An 18,581-nucleotide genomic window follows, 5' to 3' on the forward strand; every position below is an offset into this window, starting at 1 on the left:
TTTTATTGTATAAACAAGTAAATGTTAAAAATAATACAATTCATTTTCTGGTTACATATTTGCACCATACAAGACAGTTACAGAAGGTAATTATTTATAATTGCTTATTAGGCATAAAATATAATTTATATTTATGCAGTCTGTCCTGACAAATGTTGATAAACAGATACAAGCCTATGAATCAGAGGATTCGAAGGATCTCAAACTCTAGAAAAGTTCGGCTACAATCAAAAAGTTTGATGATTTCAGTGTTTAAGGAATAAGATACTCACTAAACTGGCAGGTTTAGTATAAATATGAAACAGAATACCATTACAATGTACAGTGAACCGGCCAGACCTGCTCTAAACTGCCAACATTCTTTTGTTTCATTGTGACTTTAGAAGATTTAGAGGAGAACTTCACTATTTACACAACATTAAAAAAGAAAAACTGTCAAATCACATGATGAAAAAAGGGACATTAATAATTTTTATTAGATTATATGTAGAACTATATTACCACATATTGTGTGTATCTCAAATCAAATCAAATTTTATTCATCACATACACATACATACAGGGTACGACATGTAGTGAAATGTTTTATACGATGGTCCGGCATGAGGGAATAGGATGGGGGAAAAGAAAAGGAGGCAGATAAATAAGTATAAGGTATAAGAAAAACTATATAAAATGAAATAAAAATAAATAAATAAAATAAAATAAAAGAATATAAGGTATAAAGATATATAAAAAGATAATGTATGAAACAAATATACAAATAAACAGTAAACAATGTGTAGTAAAAAAAATTTAAACAATAGGCAATTTGTGGTGGGTTGTCCATAAAGTGTCCGTGTGCGGTATGGTGTGGTGTAAAGGTCCGTAAAGTGTCCATGTGCAATATGGTGTGGTATAAATAAAATAAAAGGCGCACTGTGCTGTGCAAGTCCAGAGTTTAAAGTGTCGTGGTGCGAACGGTGAGATATGTTTAAAGTGACGTGGTGCGAACGGTGAGATATGTTTAAAGTAACGTGGTGCGAAGGTGAGATATGTACAGAGAAGTGTGATGATGGAGAGAGTGGGCCAGTTCTAGATCCTGGGTGTTTTCTGGTTTAAACACCGAATGGCCTGCGGGAAGAAGCTCCTCCTCATTCTCTCTGTGTTCGCTTTCAGGGAGCGGAAGCGTTTTCCTGAACGCAACAGAGAAAAAAGTCCATTGTTGGGATGGCTGAGGTCCTTCATAATCTTTGTAGCACTTGTCCAGCACCGTGTGCTATAGATGTCCTGCAGGTTAGGGAGCTCAGTGTGGATGGTACGTTCAGCTGAACGCACCACCCTCTGGAGGGCTCGTCTGTCCTGCATGGTGCTGTTCCCGAACCAGGAAGTGATGCTACCCGTCAGAACGCTCTCAATGGTGCAAGTGTAGAAGGTCTTAAGCACCTGAGAGGGTAGTTTAAAGTCCCTTAAGCGTCTCAGATGGTACAGACGCTGCCGGGCCTTCTTCACCAGGGTGTTGGTGTGACAGGACCAAGACAGATCCTGTGTGATGTGAACACCAAGGTACTGGAAGCTGTCCACTCTCTCCACTGGGGTCCCGCTGATGTTTATAGGTTGGTATGACCGCTCCCGCTTTGTGCTAAAGTCCACGATTAACTCCTTAGTCTTGCTGACGTTCAGGAGAAGGTTGTTCTCCTGGCACCATCTCTCCAGGTTTTTAACCTCCTGTAGGTAGGCCGTCTCGTCGTTGTTGGAGATCAGACCCACCACAACAGTGTCGTCAGCAAACTTGATGATGGTGGTGGAGTTGGATGTGGCCACACAGTCATGTGTGTACATTGAGTAAAGCAGGGGGCTCAGAACACAACCCTGGGGGGCGCCAGTGCTGAGGGTGAGGGTGAGGGATAAAATCTATCATTTTATATATATATATATATATATATATATATATATATATATATATATATATATATATATATATATATATATATATATATATACACACACAGTACAGACCAAAAGTTTGGACACCTCCTCATTCAAAGAGTAAAGCAGGGTGAGCACCTCCTCATTCAAAGAGTAAAGCAGGGGGCTCAGAACACAACCCTGGGGGGCGCCAGTGCTGAGGGTGAGGGTGAGGGATAAAATCTATCATTTTATATATATATATATATATATATACAGTGGGTACGGAAAGTATTCAGACCCCCTTAAATTTTTCACTCTTTGTTATATTGCAGCCATTTGCTAAAATCATTTAAGTTCATTTCTTTTCCTCATGAATGTACACATAGCACCCCATACTGACAGAAAAACACAGAATTGTTGACCTTTTTGCAGATTTATTAAAAAAGAAAAACTGAAATATCACATGGTCCTAAGTATTCAGACCCTTTGCTGTGACACTCATATATTTAACTCAGGTGCTCTCCATTTCTTCTGATCATCCTTGAGATGGTTCTACACCTTCATTTGAGTCCAGAAATTTTTGATTATACTGATTGGACTTGATTAGGAAAGCCACACACCTGTTTATATAAGACCTTACAGATCACAATGCATGTCAGAGCAAATGAGAATCATTAAGGTCAAAGGAACTGCCTGAAGAGCTCAGAGACAGAATTGTGGCAAGGCACAGATCTGGCCAAGGTTCCAAAAATTTTTTTGCTGCACTTAAGGTTCCTAAGGGCACAGTGGCCTCCATAATCCTCAAATGGAAGACGTTTGGGACGACCAGAACCATTCCTAGAGCTGGCCGACCGGCCAAACTGAGCTATCGGGGGAGAAGAGCCTTGGTGAGAGAGGTAAAGAAGAACCCAAAGATCATTGTGGCTGAGCTCCAGAGATGCAGTCGGGAGATGGGAGAAAGTTGTAGAAAGTCAACCATCACTGCAGCCCTTCACCAGTGGGGCTTTATAGCAGAGTGGCCCGACGGAAGCCTCTCCTCAGTGCAGGACACATGAAAACCCGCATGGAGTTCTCCAAGAAGGTGAGAAATAAGATTCTCTGGTCTGATGAGACCAAGATAGAACTTTTTGGCTTTAATTCTAAGCGGTATGTGTGGAGAAAACCAGGCACTGCTCATCACCTGTCCAGTACAGTCTCAACAATGAAGCATGGTGGTGGCAGCATCATGCTGTGGGGGTGTTTTTCAGCTGCAGGGACAGGACGACTGGTTGCAATCAAGGGAAAGATGAATGCGGCCAAGCACAGGTATATCCTGGACGAAAACCTTCTCCAGAGTGCTTTGGACCTCAGACTGGGCTGAAGGTTTACCTTCCAACAAGACAATGACCCTAAGCACACAGCTAAAATAACGATGGAGTGGCTTCACAACAACTCTGTGACTGTTCTTGAATGGCCCAGCCAGAGCAATGACTTAAACCCAATTGAGCATCCCTGGAGAGACCTAAAAATAGCTGTCCACCAACGTTTACCGTCCAACCTGACAGAACTGGAGAGGATCTGCAAGGAGGAATGGCAGAGGTTTCCTGAATCCAGGTGTGAAAAACTTGTTGCATCCTTCCCAAAAAAACTCATGGCTGTATTAGATCAAAAGGGGGCTTCTACTAAATACTGAGCAAAGGGTCTGAATACTTAGGACCATGTGATATTTTAGTTTTTCTTTTTTAATAAATCTGCAACAGTGTCAACAATTCTGTGTTTTTCTGTCAATATAGGGTGCTGTGTGTACATTCATGAGGAAAAGAAATAAACCTAAATGATTTTAGCAAATGGCTGCAAGATAAAAAAGAGTAAAAAATTTAAGGGGGTCTGAATACTTTCCGTACCCACTGTATATATATATATATATATATATATATATATATATATATATACACACACAGTACAGACCAAAAGTTTGGACACCTCCTCATTCAAAGAGTTTTCTTTATTTTCATGACTATGAAAATTGTAGATTCACACTGAAGGCATCAAAACTATAAATTTACAAGTGGAATTATATATGAAATTATATACATAACAAAAAAGTGTGAAACAACTAAAAAATGTCATATTCTAGGTTCTTCAAAGTAGCCACCTTTTGCTTTGATTACTGCTTTGCACACTCTTGGCATTCTCTTGATGAGCTGCAAGAGGTAGTCACCTGAAATGGTCTTCCAACAGTCTTGATGGAGTTCCCCGAGAGATGCTTGGCACTTGTTGGCCCTTTTGCCTTCACTCTGCGGTCCAGCTCACCCTTAAACCATCTCGATTGGGTTCAGGTCCGGTGACTGTGGAGGCCAGGTCATCTGATGCAGCACCCCATCACTCTCCTTCTTGGTCAAATAGCCCTTGATGCCTTCAGTGTGACTCTACAATTTTCATAGTTATGAAAATAAAGAAAACTCTTTGAATGAGAAGGTGTGTCCAAACTTTTGGTCTGTACTGTATGTATGTATATGTATATATGTATATATGTATATATATATATGTATATATATATATATATATATATATATATATATATATATATATATATATATATATATATATATATATATATATATATATATACATACACACATACATACATACACACACACTGATTCCACTTTTTTTTCCTACTCATATCCAAACCATTATAAAATATAGAAATTCTGAAGCTTCGCTAAACATGCCACACATCCGTGAAAAACATCATTAATGCGATTTATCATGACCTCAATTTCCTTTCCAAACTACAATAATCAGCATTACATTTTTATTTTGGGAACTTTTCAAAAACTTTTTTTTTTTTTAATATGTACTCGGTCTATTTCTTTGAGTAATCAATACATTTTCCAAAAAAACACTCCTGTACTTCTTTGGGTGGAGAATGGGTTCACAGTATGCAGTTTATTTTTGAACACTAAAAGACTAGATTTTGTTCAAGTTTGCATTTAATGAATATTTAAAAAACTGAATATTTAAATAAATGATTTTGACGAATACATGCATGAATAGTAAATGTTTATTTGAGCATGCTAAAGAATATCAGCAATTACTGATCATGATATCTACTATTCCAAAACAAAGTGACGTCATATTTTAATTTGCTAAAAAAAAAAAAAAAAAGTTTGTTCGGTTCTGACTTCGCATATTACCACCAGAGGGCAGTACTCTTCAGTACGAGCTGGTTTTATAATTGTGACAAAATTGAGGATATTTAACTCTAAATCGAAGTGTGATAACGTCTCAAGTTTGTTTACAAACGAAACAAAAAAAACCCCCAAAAAACACACAATACAAGAATATGTGCAGTTAAAATAATAAGTAACTCATTTATTTACACATGTACAAAAATGTGGTGCACAAATACAGTGATACAAACTGTAGTAGGGCTCAAATTGCCATGACTAGACCAAAATGTAAAGCCCAAAATGTAAATAGGCTTTTAGGAAACAAGCAACGCCTGCTTTAGATCTCACACACGCCCTCTTCAAACAGTATAGGTGCATTATAACTAGTACACAATCATGTATCAGACACATCAAGGAAAAGAGCATGTTATTCTAGGTGCAGCTTTCTCCTGTCAACACTATGATCTTCACCTGGACATGGATAATGCAGCTTAGAAAACCATGCGTTCTGCAACAAACATAATACATCAACATCTAGGTCAATTCGCAGAGCCAAATCAGTGCTGGAGCATTCGTTAGAGGACACCGAATTCAACCTGGTCAGCTGGGATGCTATGAAATGAGTCATCTCACCGACTAAACCTTGAAGGAGTCAGTTCATTTTAAACAATCACTAACCAACTGATGGCTAAGTTGCATGAAGTGCAACACTCAATAGCAGAGCCTGAGACAGTCAAGCTTTAATCGGTAATACCGCTCATGTCCAGCACTTCATTTTATTGGCTTGGTTTAGAATTAAAAAGGTGGAGATGGGTAGAAAAATGAATAACCCGTAATGTTTCTAAACTCTTAATGTAATTTGCATCTCGTTCATAGTCTCTGTTAGGTGAAAAATGGAAACATTTACACATATATTACAATTTTCACAGCTTAAACAGAACAGAGTTTCAACAAGGTAAGAGGCAATAATAGACCTTGGAAAATATCAGGACAAATTAAAATGGGCAGGGGAAAAAAAAATAAAACAAAAACAAAAAAGTAACAGGCAGGTTCCACAAGGCCCTGGTTACATGTATGGTTTAGGGTCCAAGATTGGTAAATTTGTCCCCTTAGCGATTTAAACTAAAACACGAACATGAGCATGCAACATTAACCCATTTTGCACCACTCACCAGTTACAAATAGAATTAAAAATCAGAATGAGTAAAATAAAAGCATGGCAACACTTCTAGATATGGAGCCTTATAATGAGAATGGGGGAAAAAATTATATATATATATATATATATATATATATATATATATATATATATTAAAAAAAAAAAAAAAAAAAGTTTACATATACCAAATGAAACCAAATAAACTGTGAAATACATAAACCTTATGAGGAAAAAACATAAATGATGGGTTACGCAGCAGTGTAGATGTACAGAAAAAGTACTGGTATAAAGAGAGACACCAGTGTATAGGACACAGGAGTTCAGCTGGTTGATTTAGTCTTTTCTAGTTCAGTCCCAATGTCTACTTAGACAAGGCATCATGATAAAATCCTGTTTGTGTGCACATACACTAGAGTGAAAAAAGTGAATAGAGACAGAAGATAAAGTAAGAGCAAGAGAGTCCCCCTTAAAGAGGGCAAAGATGATTCCGAACCATTTTGGTTTTGTCAGTTAAAGAGACATGGTCTGTCCCGCTTCGTCGCTGAATGAGAAGCGCCATGAGTCTTCCACACGGGTCAACCTCTGCACTCCATGGTCTAGAGTGGGGACTTCTGAGAAATTTACTGGGAATCTGAAGCAAGAAGAGCAGAAAAATTTAACATTCAATTTGCAGACAGCGAACAAACAGTGACCACATAACCACTAAAAAAAAATATAGCCATACACACACACACACACACACACACACACACATATATACAGATGGATGTATGGATGGAGAATAAGCTACTTAAACTCACCTGGTGCTGCCACCTTCACACTGGAATGTGACGTGCAGCTATTTGCCGTGATGATCGAAGGGAATGCTATTCTGTAGTATAGAGAGAGAAAAATACAGCACCCATTTTATTCTCTTAACTAATAGATTTGAAAATCGATGCAACAATTAAAACAGTCAATTAAAATAATTTCATAAAGAAAGGTCAAATTATTATTTACAACCATGTTAATTTAGGCATGAAAGCATATTTTAACCTCAAGGTAAATATTTAAGGATTGGGTGCTGTAAAGCAGACACTACTTGCTGTCCCTTATGCTGAAAAAATATTGTGAAATTAAATTTAAAATGTAGAATTGGATACCACTATAGGCATCATAATTGTAAAAAATAATTGCAAATAATTGTGTGTGTGTGTGTGTGTAGCAGAACTCTCTCTGTTCTGCTCTGTTTTGCCTGTTCTGCTCTCTGGAGCAGAACAGGCAAATGTATTATGATAAATCACTGCTATTTGCTGGCCTTGAGGGCATCTCATGAACAGAGCTAATCTGTACCTGTGAGGTGGACATGCGCGAGGTGTCTTGCCGTCCTGTCAAATCCGATGAAGAGACGTTAACTGGAGCACCACGGTGAAGCCTCATGCTCACCTTCCGTTCCCGATCTATACCGGTTACAGGACGTGGTGAGGAGGTGTTTGCTGTGAAACCAAAGAATGGAATGTATAAGAGCACAAAGTTCACATAATAAATATAAAAGTCATGTTAACAAGTAGAAGGCTTAGGCAAACACACTGGGTGTACATCCTTACCTGTGTGTGAGGTGGGAGTGAGGGGTGTAGGTGGGGCACCGTCTTGGGTGGCACGTGGTCTTCCAGAAGCTGATGGGATGCCACTTGCAGCAGGATTCCTGCTGTGCCTCAGCCTCTCCTCTCGGTCTCTCCTCTCTCGCTCCGCCTCCTCTGCTGCACGATTAGCACCCTGTTAGGGAAACAACATAAAAATAAACAAACAAGTATTAGAACAATCACCCAAGAAAGACATTTCTATTATTATTTCAAAACTGTCTTTTCATTAAAGTGAATAATGAAAAAAAACAACTATAATTAAAAAACACACAGTACTTACAAATTTGAGCATGTTCCAATCAAATACATAATCGTATGAGAAGCCCTGTCTATGGAACAGGTTCCTGAAAAGTTGCCTGAGGTAGGAGTAGTCAGGCTTATCATCAAAACGCAGTGAGCGGCAAAAATTGAGGTAAGTGGCAAATTCAGCTGAAAGGGGGCAAACACAAAGACATTTTTTTTTTGTTATTGTTTGTGTGAAGTACATCCATCACCCTATAACCTTAACAACTAATCTGATTTTCACTAATATTTTCTGATGAAACTATAAATGCCTATATTCTGTATGAGAACCAATCAAATAAAACAATAAGGCCATATTCCTGAATATATACACAAGTATTAGTAGAGATAATGGAGACCAGCACCCTGCTCTGTAGCTCATCTTAGTCCAGTCACAATACCAGTGATAAAGTTAATATATAATAAATTTCCTAATATTTGCAACACCTTACTATACCTTCCCTTACTATAATGTGTGTCTAGCTCTGAGAACAAACTAAACTTAAAATGAAAAACAGTAAAGCAGCACAGGTACATACAGGGGTAGCCCTTGCAAAGCACTTCAATAGGCGTAGACATTTTCTTCTCACTGATACGCTCATATTTTTGTCTCTTGGTTGCGGCCTTCAGGCCCTGCCATGGCAGAGAACCCAGGTTGAAATACATCAACACGTATCCCAAAGACTCCAGGTCGTCACGCCGAGACTGCTCTGTAGATAACCACACACATACAAACACGTATGGTGTTAAGACCAGTTCTAAGCACAGTGTATTAATATAAACAGGAATATTATTTCTTGGATTTGTTTTCCAAATAAAAAAACCCTATACAGAAACAGAAGGACTAATTAGCATTACTGCAGAAAAACATTCAAAACATTAAAATCCTCACCTATGCCCAGATGAGTGTTGATCGAAGCATAGCGAGCGGTGCCAGTCAGGTTCTTGTTTTCTCTGTATGGAATGTGTTGGTGGGTGCGAGCATCTCTGTATTTCTTGGCTAGACCGAAGTCAATGATGTAGACTAGGTTGCCTTTCTTCCCTAGTCCCATCAGGAAGTTATCAGGCTTTACGTCTCTGTGGATAAAGTTCTTCGAGTGGATATACTCTATGCGGCTGATCTGTAGGGAGGGCAGATGCACATAAATGGGACAGTGTCATGCAGTAAATTTTCAAAACTACATTTTTCTTTTTCGGTTAAAAAGGTAAAAAGATATAATTTTTTTTAAATTTTATATCTATATCTATCTATCTATCTATCTATCTATCTATATATATATATATATAAACATGCTAATTGAATATAGTTGAAAAACTATTCTTTTGCAACAGCTGCTTTTGTTCTTCTGTACTTATTTCCACAGACATAAGGACAGCCTCTGCTACTTCCTATCCTCCTTTATTACTGCTCTAGGGTGTGTCTCTCACCATCTGATCAGCAAGCAGAAGAACAGTCTTAAGGCTGAATTTTCTAGAGCAGAAGTTGAAAAGATCTTCCAGACTGGGTCCTAACAGCTCCATTACCATCACATTATAATCCCCCTCTGCACCACACCATTTTATGGTTGGGATACCAACTGTGAAATAACAACCATTAATAATTAGAATCAAGTAAAAACACTTGAGACCAAAATTACACTTGAGAAAAATAACCCTAAATCATTATACTAGAATGTTTTTTTTTTTTATAATTTTTTTTAATGCAATCTGTATTGTACCTCCTCCCTGCATCATCTTGTAGATCTTGCTCTCGATGTGAAGTTGAGGATGTTTTGTCTTCACACATTCTAACTTGATGGCCACTTCCTCCCTAACTGAAATGTCAGTGCCTGAAATATGAGAGAGAGAGAGAGAGAGAGAGAGAGAGAGAGAGAGAGAGAGAGAGAGAGAGAGAGAGAGAGAGAGAGGAAAAAGAGGCTCATTAGGACTGTGAAACGGGTCAGAATATACGGCTTATATAACCAAGACAATTATAAAATAAAGTTCAGCTAATGTTTACTTTCTTCTAGTTACCATTAGTTCTTCTTACAATCCCAAATCCCTTTTTATTATGAAGTATTTTTATTTTCTGTTTGTACTATTATTTTGAATCTTTATTTATAGTAATAGTATTGTAAAACACATCCTGACATCCAGTGTACTTTACAATCAACCAGACACCCACAAAATATGCTTGTGTAACTAACCTAAATGCCAATATCTGTTTTCATTAAATGATTTATAAAAAAAAAAAAAAAAAAAAAAAAAAAAGTATAGGTATGACATTACCTAGTCAACACAGAAACCCATATCAGTTTGATAGTCAAAACATTCAATCACTCAGATATCAAACATGTTTAACTCTCAAACCAAAAGAACTGTAAAACTAACTTCCGAATTCTTATGTCACAAAGTCAAAGACCTGTTACACAGGGTTTACAGCAAAAGTGGGTGTTTCAAATGCAAACAGTGTTTCGGTGTCAAGAAGATAAACAAGTCCTGACAATTACCTCCTGTCTTAACTAGTAAATTCAGTTTCAGGTCAGAATCGGTAATGAGGAACATGCTTGGTCAGATCTTTCTGAACAGAAAATGTAAGTGAATACATTCTCTTGGCAGATTGTTGAAATAGTGAGCAGGTCAAAACGCATCCTCATCAAAACGCAATGTAAACAGTGCAGCGTTATCTGGTTGTAATGTAGCATCTAAGACGCTGTTAAAACAATGTATCTAATTTTCGATGCGAGTGACGCAGATTGTTGTTACAGCTTTGCCAAAGACATACAGAATGTTCACACCATATGGCTTGAACGCAGGAGGATTATGTAAGCTGCATCACACTGAAGCACTGATGTAAGGAGGTGCAAATCCTGGATGAATAGCAGAGCAATTGCTTTCTAGGTGAGTCACTCACCTGTGGCCTCCCTAGTGCCCAGTGACACGCGTGTGTGAAACCTGCTGGGAAATCCCTAACACAAACAGTGGTCAAGGAGGGCTAGAGGAATACGTTTACATGAAAAGAAGGGGAATTAGTGTGGCTGCACCATTACTGAGATAATCCTTATCCACACATCGTACTGTTAAGCAAGTTGTATTTGTAGAACACATTTTTATGATACTCATTGCATATGAAATAGCACGTTGAAACACAACAGGTTTTTCACAACGCTTTTAAAGACTCGATAATAAAATCTTATGGCATTCTACCAAACGCGAATTTGATATTTGAGCCTCACTGGCAAAACTACAACAGCATACCACATAATGACATGCAACACGACAGTTTTCATTCCTACAAGATTTGCTAAAGACAATACTGCCAATGAGTCTAGCATTGGAAGAAAATGGCACATTTTGTAACATATAAAACTCTATAATAACTCTATATAATAGGGGCTATAATATCTTTTTATACAAATTAGTTACAGTGCCTAGTGGTTGGGTAGTGTTACAAATGTGAGCATATTTAGTAAAACAGCACCAGTACATTACTCTAACTTGTCTTTGTTTGCAACTTAAAAGTCCACATCCTAATGCGGCTACTACAGTAGTATTATAAATATTGGAGAACAAGGATAAGGACACAAATATTTACTTAAAATATGAAAGGTAGTCTCAGATGAAGTATGAAACGAAAGGGAATTGTACCCAAAACAACATTAACAGGAATGTACAAATGTCTATAGCGATAAACAAGCACCAACGACGGGCCTTTCGTCTTAGTGCAGACATTGCTGTGCTGATATCCAGTATAACTGCAGTTTTTGCTGGTGTGCTACGGCCTAATTGTCATGCTTGTTCTGTTGGTTTACTAATGTAACTTGAGTTTACTAGCTCATACTGACAGCTTTTAAAATGCGCTACTGGAAAATATTTGGAAATTTTTGACCAGATCCGTGTAGACGTGCTGAATAACCTTTGTTTTAACTAAAATTGGGATATCTTTCAAATTCAACAACTGATTGCATTAAATTTAACGCGTAGCAACAAATAAACTCGGGGGGAAAAAACCCACCGAAATGGCAGAAGTCAGATAATAATCAGAGTATGTACATGAATATCATTCGTGGGTGATACGAATTGCCAAAAAAAAAAAAAAAAACACTGCTTGTAGATGTCACCAAAGAATAACATCTACAGTCAAAGATTCCTGTCAAATTTTGTTTAAACCCTTTTATTTGCTATCTAGTCCTTCTCAGCTCTCAGTTTCCAAAGATGTTTCACTCCACATTAATATGCATTAACGAGTAGAAAACTGAAGGTAGGCAGAGCGACAGGAAACAGAAATATTCACTGTAAACATACCACCGGCTAAAAATACACAGAAAGCATATTTCATAACTGTTTAATTACTCAGTACCACCAATGATGCTGCTGACTTATGTAACATCCATATGATCATGGGGCAATGTACTGAAATAGTGGTTTAACCAAATCAGCTGGCATTATTAACTGATCTGGAGACTTCATGTCTCCTAAACACCAGCCAGACAAAAAAAAAATAATGTACGGAAAGGTTTAATCTAATAATGAGCCAGTTGGTTTGAAACTTGAGTGTCAGGTTACAATTAAAACTTTGACACCAGGCACCAAACCTGCACTGTGACCTGCACTGCACCAAATCTGTCACTGGTGATATGAGAAAAGACACGGGTTTACACAAGATATACATATTAAATGATACATTAATGATTATCCAAAGCCTGATATGACTGATTAAAAAGATGTAAAGGCAAAGCAGGAAGGATTATGTATACAAACACAACCTAATGTGACATTAGGATATCGAAAGGCACTTTTTAAATAGTGACACACATCCACAAGCCCTGACAATAATCTAAATCAAGCAAATGTTAAATTGAAATGTTTGTTCGGGACAAACATCTCTGTAGCTTGCTCCACACAGCTATCCTTTCACAAACTAGCTAAACATTTCGCCCTTAAGCCGAACGACGCGAGTTACATATTCAGAAAAACGTTTAAAAAAAAACAACAACTAATATTTTACTCACCCAAATAAATGTCACCGAATGATCCACTTCCAATTTTTCTGCCCAGTCTGTATCTATTTCCCACTCGAAGATCCATGGCTGTAATGACAATTACCTACCAACACCTAATTGTATTTCACAAACCAAGTAGAACAACACTTCACCTAACTGAAACCTTGCTTTTGAACAAGAAACACCTACAAATCTCCCTTTTTTATTAAACCAAAATGTCAACTTTACGCCACTCCAACCCTCCCAGATCCCTGAGAAGAATTCGGATCCCTTCGTCGGACGTCAGCTTTCACCATCACTTTTCTAAAGTACCAGCAACTAAAACGCTACAATATTAACCCCGAATGAAAGCTTAGAGACTGCAGATTATGCTCTTTAAGATTTCATGCTTGTTTTCTATTCCTATTATGAAGATGGAAATGGATTTCTATCGCTCGACCCGCTCACTGCTTCAGCTCTCCCGTCTTCATGGGCCTTCCATTCTCACAGTAAAACACAAACGTAACGCTGTGATGTCACTTCCTGTAGCAGCGACTCATCTAAACCGGAACTTTAAACTTTAGTCATTTGGTTGCAAAATATCCGGATTACCAACTGCAATAATGAATTAGAATATCTTTGTTTTACAAATACAATTCAACGCAATAAAACCCCAGTCCGACTGAGGTAAATCCCATAAAATATAGTTCATTCTAATCGCTGTAAAAATCTATCCATTTGTAGTTATTAACTCGAGTAAATTTTATTTGTATAGCGCTTTTAACAATAGACATTGGCCCAAAACAGCTTTACAGATATAAACAGGTTATAACATATGAATTTATATCAGAATCAGAATCTCCTTCGTTGCCAAGTATCATGGTTTGCATGTACAATGAATTTGTCCTGGTGTGCTGGTGCTATAAAAACTCTAAAAACTAGAAGAAAAAAACAGTTAGTGCCCATAGGTTTAGTGCCTATACTTTTTATCTCTAATGTGCAAGGAAAAACAGACTGAGATGGTGTGAGAAAAAACCTTCAAAAAGGAACCCATCTTTATCTGGATAATTCATCTAATGTAATAATATTATTTGTAATGCAGTATGTGTAATGTAGTAATAATAGATCCATTATAGTTTTATAATTGTTGAGCCTCAGGATAATAACATCACAATATATTGAAATAAATCAGTTCATATATTTTAATATACAAAATTAAATTACACCAATGGTTCTTGAGGTGCAGCCCCGTGTTACCCCTGTGGCTGTGACAAAGATTTCACTCAGATTGTAAGTGAAGTACACAATGTACACAATGCACAACCTCAGTCATAAATAAAGTGATGCCTGTATAAAGGAAAATGTTTCAATTGTACACACTGTATCTAGCTTATCTGGTATACAGAAGTTTGTGGACACTCAGTCTCATTGAGTTTATTGAGCATATAGTTATAGATGTAGTTCCCTTTTGCTGTAACAATAACATTCAGGTTTCCAACTAATTCCGCCACAAGAACATTAGTGAGATCAGGCACTGATGTCAGATGGGGAACATCCTATGTATTTGTGTACTTTCAACATTGTGGCATAAGTTTGGGATTTATCATATGTGTATGATGGTCAGGTGTCCACAAATGTTGTTGTTATTATTATTATTATTATTATTATTATTATTATTATTAGAGTCTTCTTGGTTTAAAAAAACATGATTTTAATGAAAAGCAGGCAACAACGTGCCCCCACCCACCGCACACACACACACACACACACACACGCTGAATTCTGTTCCTGTGAATATGGCCTGTTACACATATGGTACTACTTGTTCACGTGTGGAGCCCCACAGCGACACGCCCACCTACTCGCTGATAGGTACAAAATCTTTTATTGGTCTCACGAGGGCCAATCAGAGAGCAGACACCCGCCTCCAGTGTTCCAGCTTATTGCGTAATAGGAAAGGCACGTGTACTTCAACGCGCTGTTCACACCGTCTCAAATAAACAAGCTGGAGATTGAAATTCCTTGTGAGGAAATATGCCATTTTTACTGCATTCATTCCCATGTATACTAGTAGTTTTAGTGCCACCTTAAAATCGTATATATGTATATTGTATTGTATATATTTATATTGTAAATGTATAATTGACAAGGTGTTTGATTATTTACAAAATATAGCAGAGATATCTGAAAAATATGAACTGAACGACTTACAGGTTCCATATCGAGCTACAAGAAAGTGCTTCCTATAAGAAAATAAGTTTTGGATATTATAAGGGTGTAGATTATAAAAGCCATGATTTAAAATGTTATTAATGCACTATTGCCACTTCGAACACACTCAAATACTCTGCAATTCATGCACATCCATGTCTATAGCACCGCCCATAATAAAACTGTTTACATGCTGTTTTGCACACCTATTTAAGTGCTGCTGTTGCTGTTTTGCACACATTTTGTATATATGTTTACAAATACACTCTTGTTTGCAGTTCTCTTTTTTTGCACATTGTACTGATTAACATATTATACAGAAAGTGCACTGGTCGGCGCTATTTTGTGTATCTATCGTGCACTGTTTTGTATTGTCTTTTTTGCACTGTCTTTTGTCTTACACTGTTTACACTAGGTTGCACACGACGATTTTTTTTGTGATTAGGACAACTTACTTTAGTCCTTAGCTCTGTGTTCTGTTATGTAGCTCTATGTTGTGTGTTGTAGCTCTATGCTGTTTATGTAGCACCAGGGTTCTGGAAAAACATTGTCACATTTCAATGTGTACTTTTTCAGCTATTTATGGTTGGAATTACAATAAGCTTCTTGACTTGACGTAATTGGCATTACTGTTGCCATTATTCAAGCTTATGTGTGTGAATGCATAGCCTCAATATCAATACAGATTATAAGAATCAAAAGTGTATGAAAACCATGTCACTCTGCCTTTCTGCGGCCAACCGTCTTATCTGATGAGTCTGTCTTCACTATCACACATCCCACCACATGATGATGACTGCGATGACGATGAAAATGCAAAAAGTAAAATAGCTAAATAATTATGCATGCTGTTTATGCAACTCTGTTATGAAAGGACACAAATGCTCTCAGGTGCTGCATACACATGATCAGACTCAATATCTCCAGTGGCATGTATATTTTAAGTAGTGGTTCACAAATAGCATTTCTTAAACTAATAAATATTATTGTTATAATGCTGTGCGTATGTATGTCAAAATGTAACCAACCATTACCCATTTATATATATAAACAATAAAATAAAAATAAAAGAATCAAAATTACAGTGTACTCCCCAAACAAAAATTAATATTTTTCCAAATCTTTGTTGATGAGGACATCTAGTGGCTATAATAGGGAATAATAGCAATTTTAGTATGAGTAAAGAATCCATCTTGTAATCTTAAATTGTCTAGAGCAGGGGTGCACACACTCTTTCAGCATGCGAGCTACTTAAAAAATTACCAAGTCAAAATGATCTACCTACTATAAAACTGCATAAATAAATATCAATTTTTTTTTAATGTAATGCGATCAACCCACACTACCTTTGCAATCGACCGGTAGATCGTGATCGACGTATTGGGCACCCCTGGTCTAGAGGGTTTTAGTGAGAAAAATTTAACTTGTTGGCAATAGATTTTCTGAAACAAACAAAGAAATAAATCAGATGATGTATTAGGTAAAAGCTACATTATACTTACATCTTGGATGTCTTGGATGCAAGACACTTCTCAATGTCTCGAGAATCAATAATTAGCTCTTAATCAATTGAAAGTATGATAAATTTATAATAACCACCATGACCTATTGACATTTAGTGATTTAATCTGCAGTGGTGTACTCTTACTCGTAACATTTAATATGTTACGAGTTACGAGTTAATATATTTAATATGTAGCACACAGACCTTGTACACATAAAACATACAGTGAGGAAAATAAGTATTTGAAAACCCTGCTATTTTGCAAGTTCTCCCACTTAGAAATCATAGAGGGGTCTGAAATTGTCATCGTAGGTGCATGTCCACTGTGAGAGACATAATCTAAAAAAAAAAAAATCCAGAAATCACAATATATGATTTTAAAACTATTTATTTGTATGATACAGCTGCAAATAAGTATTTGAACACCTGTCTATCAGCTAGAATTCTGACCCTCAAAGACCTGTTAGTCTGCCTTTAAAATGTCCACCTCCACTACATTTATTATCCTAAATTAGATGCACCTGTTTGAGGTCGTTAGCTGCATAAAGACACCTGTCCACCCCATACAATCAGTAAGAATCCAACTACTAACATGGCCAAGACCAAAGAGCTGTCCAAAGACACTAGAGACAAAATTGTACACCTCCACAAGGCTGGAAAGGGCTACGGGGAAATTGCCAAGCAGCTTGGTGAAAAAAGGTCCACTGTTGGAGCAATCATTAGAAAATGGAAGAAGCTAAACATGACTGCCAATCTCCCTCGGACTGGGGCTTCATGCAAGATCTCACCTCGTGGGGTCTCAATGATCCTAAGGAAGGTGAGAAATCAGCCCAGAACTACACGGGAGGAGCTGGTCAATGACCTGAAAAGAGCTGGGACCACCGTTTCCAAGGTTACTGTTGGTAATACACTAAGACGTCATGGTTTGAAATCATGCATGGCACGGAAGGTTCCCTTGCTTAAACCAGCACATGTCCAGGCACGTCTTAAGTTTGCCAATGACCATTTGGATGATCCAGAGGAGTCATGGGAGAAAGTCATGTGGTCAGATGAGACCAAAATAGAACTTTTGGGTCATAATTCCACTAAACGTGTTTGGAGGAAGAAGAATGATGAGTACCATCCCAAGAACACCTTCCCTACTGTGAAGCATGGGGGTGGTAGCATCATGCTTTGGGGGTGTTTTTCTGCACATGGGACAGGGCGACTGCACTGTATTAAGGAGAGGATGACCGGGGCCATGTATTGCGAGATTTTGGAGAACAACCTCCTTCCCTCAGTTAGAGCATTGAAGATGGGTCGAGGCTGGGTCCTCCAACATGACAATGACCCGAAGCACACAGCCAGGATAACCAAGGAGTGGCTCTGTAAGAAGCATATCAAAGTTCTGGCGTGGCCTAGCCAGTCTCCAGACCTAAACCCAATAGAGAATCTTTGGAGGGAGCTCAAACTCCGTGTTTCTCAGCGACAGGCCAGAAACCTGACTGATCTAGAGAAGATCTGTGTGGAGGAGTGGGCCAAAATCCCTCCTGCAGTGTGTGCAAACCTGGTGAAAAACTACAGGAAATGTTCGCCCTCTGTAATTGCAAACAAAGGCTACTGTACCAAATATTAACATTGACTTTCTCAGAACTTGGGAGAACTTGCAAAATAGCAGGGTGTTCAAATACTTATTTTCCTCACTGTATAAGTTGTTGGAGGCCATTTCAAGTGTAACAAAGCTAAAGGCATGATCATTAAAAGTAGATTGTTTGTGTCTGGGAGGTGGCTTATGTTAGATTTGATATTCTCTTTAGA

The 18,581-nt window shown here is 37.7% G+C and overlaps 2 protein-coding genes across 2 annotated transcripts in view; one reads left to right on the forward strand and one right to left on the reverse strand.

Annotated features, from left to right (window-relative positions):
* Nucleotides 1–3,738, forward strand: part of map3k8 (mitogen-activated protein kinase kinase kinase 8) — a 178,704-nt gene extending 174,966 nt beyond the window's left edge. The window contains exon 9 of the transcript XR_014536005.1: nucleotides 3,728–3,738. The gene's annotated coding sequence lies outside the window, so the exon portion shown is untranslated. The remainder of the gene's footprint in view (nucleotides 1–3,727) is intronic.
* A 1,483-nt stretch (nucleotides 3,739–5,221) lies between these two features.
* Nucleotides 5,222–13,639, reverse strand: csnk1db (casein kinase 1, delta b). The gene is made up of 10 exons (XM_083556148.1): nucleotides 13,100–13,639; nucleotides 9,827–9,937; nucleotides 9,537–9,685; nucleotides 9,001–9,229; nucleotides 8,648–8,818; nucleotides 8,107–8,255; nucleotides 7,791–7,959; nucleotides 7,537–7,679; nucleotides 7,005–7,075; nucleotides 5,222–6,835 (listed from the first exon to the last, which is right to left on the reverse strand). Exons 1-9 carry the CDS (start codon nucleotides 13,173–13,175, stop codon nucleotides 7,043–7,045), a joined length of 1,230 nt encoding a protein of 409 aa, XP_083412274.1. The 5' UTR covers nucleotides 13,176–13,639; the 3' UTR covers nucleotides 5,222–6,835; nucleotides 7,005–7,042.
* Nucleotides 13,640–18,581: the final 4,942 nt, after the last annotated feature.

Source organism: Silurus aristotelis (assembly GCF_946808225.1).
Source record: "Silurus aristotelis genome assembly, chromosome: 12".
Taxonomy (NCBI): Eukaryota; Metazoa; Chordata; class Actinopteri; order Siluriformes; family Siluridae; genus Silurus; species Silurus aristotelis.

Bases quoted from the DNA above. Each gene is read 5' to 3' on its own strand.
- csnk1db (XM_083556148.1), bottom strand. From the start codon at position 13,175: ATGGATCTTCGAGTGGGAAATAGATACAGACTGGGCAGAAAAATTGGA. The intron at 9,686-9,826 runs GTACAATACAGA...GTTATTTCACAG, and splicing joins CAAGATGATGCAGGGAGGAG to TTGGTATCCCAACCATAAAA. The intron at 9,230-9,536 runs GTGAGAGACACA...CCCTCCCTACAG, and splicing joins TTCTGCTTGCTGATCAGATG to ATCAGCCGCATAGAGTATAT.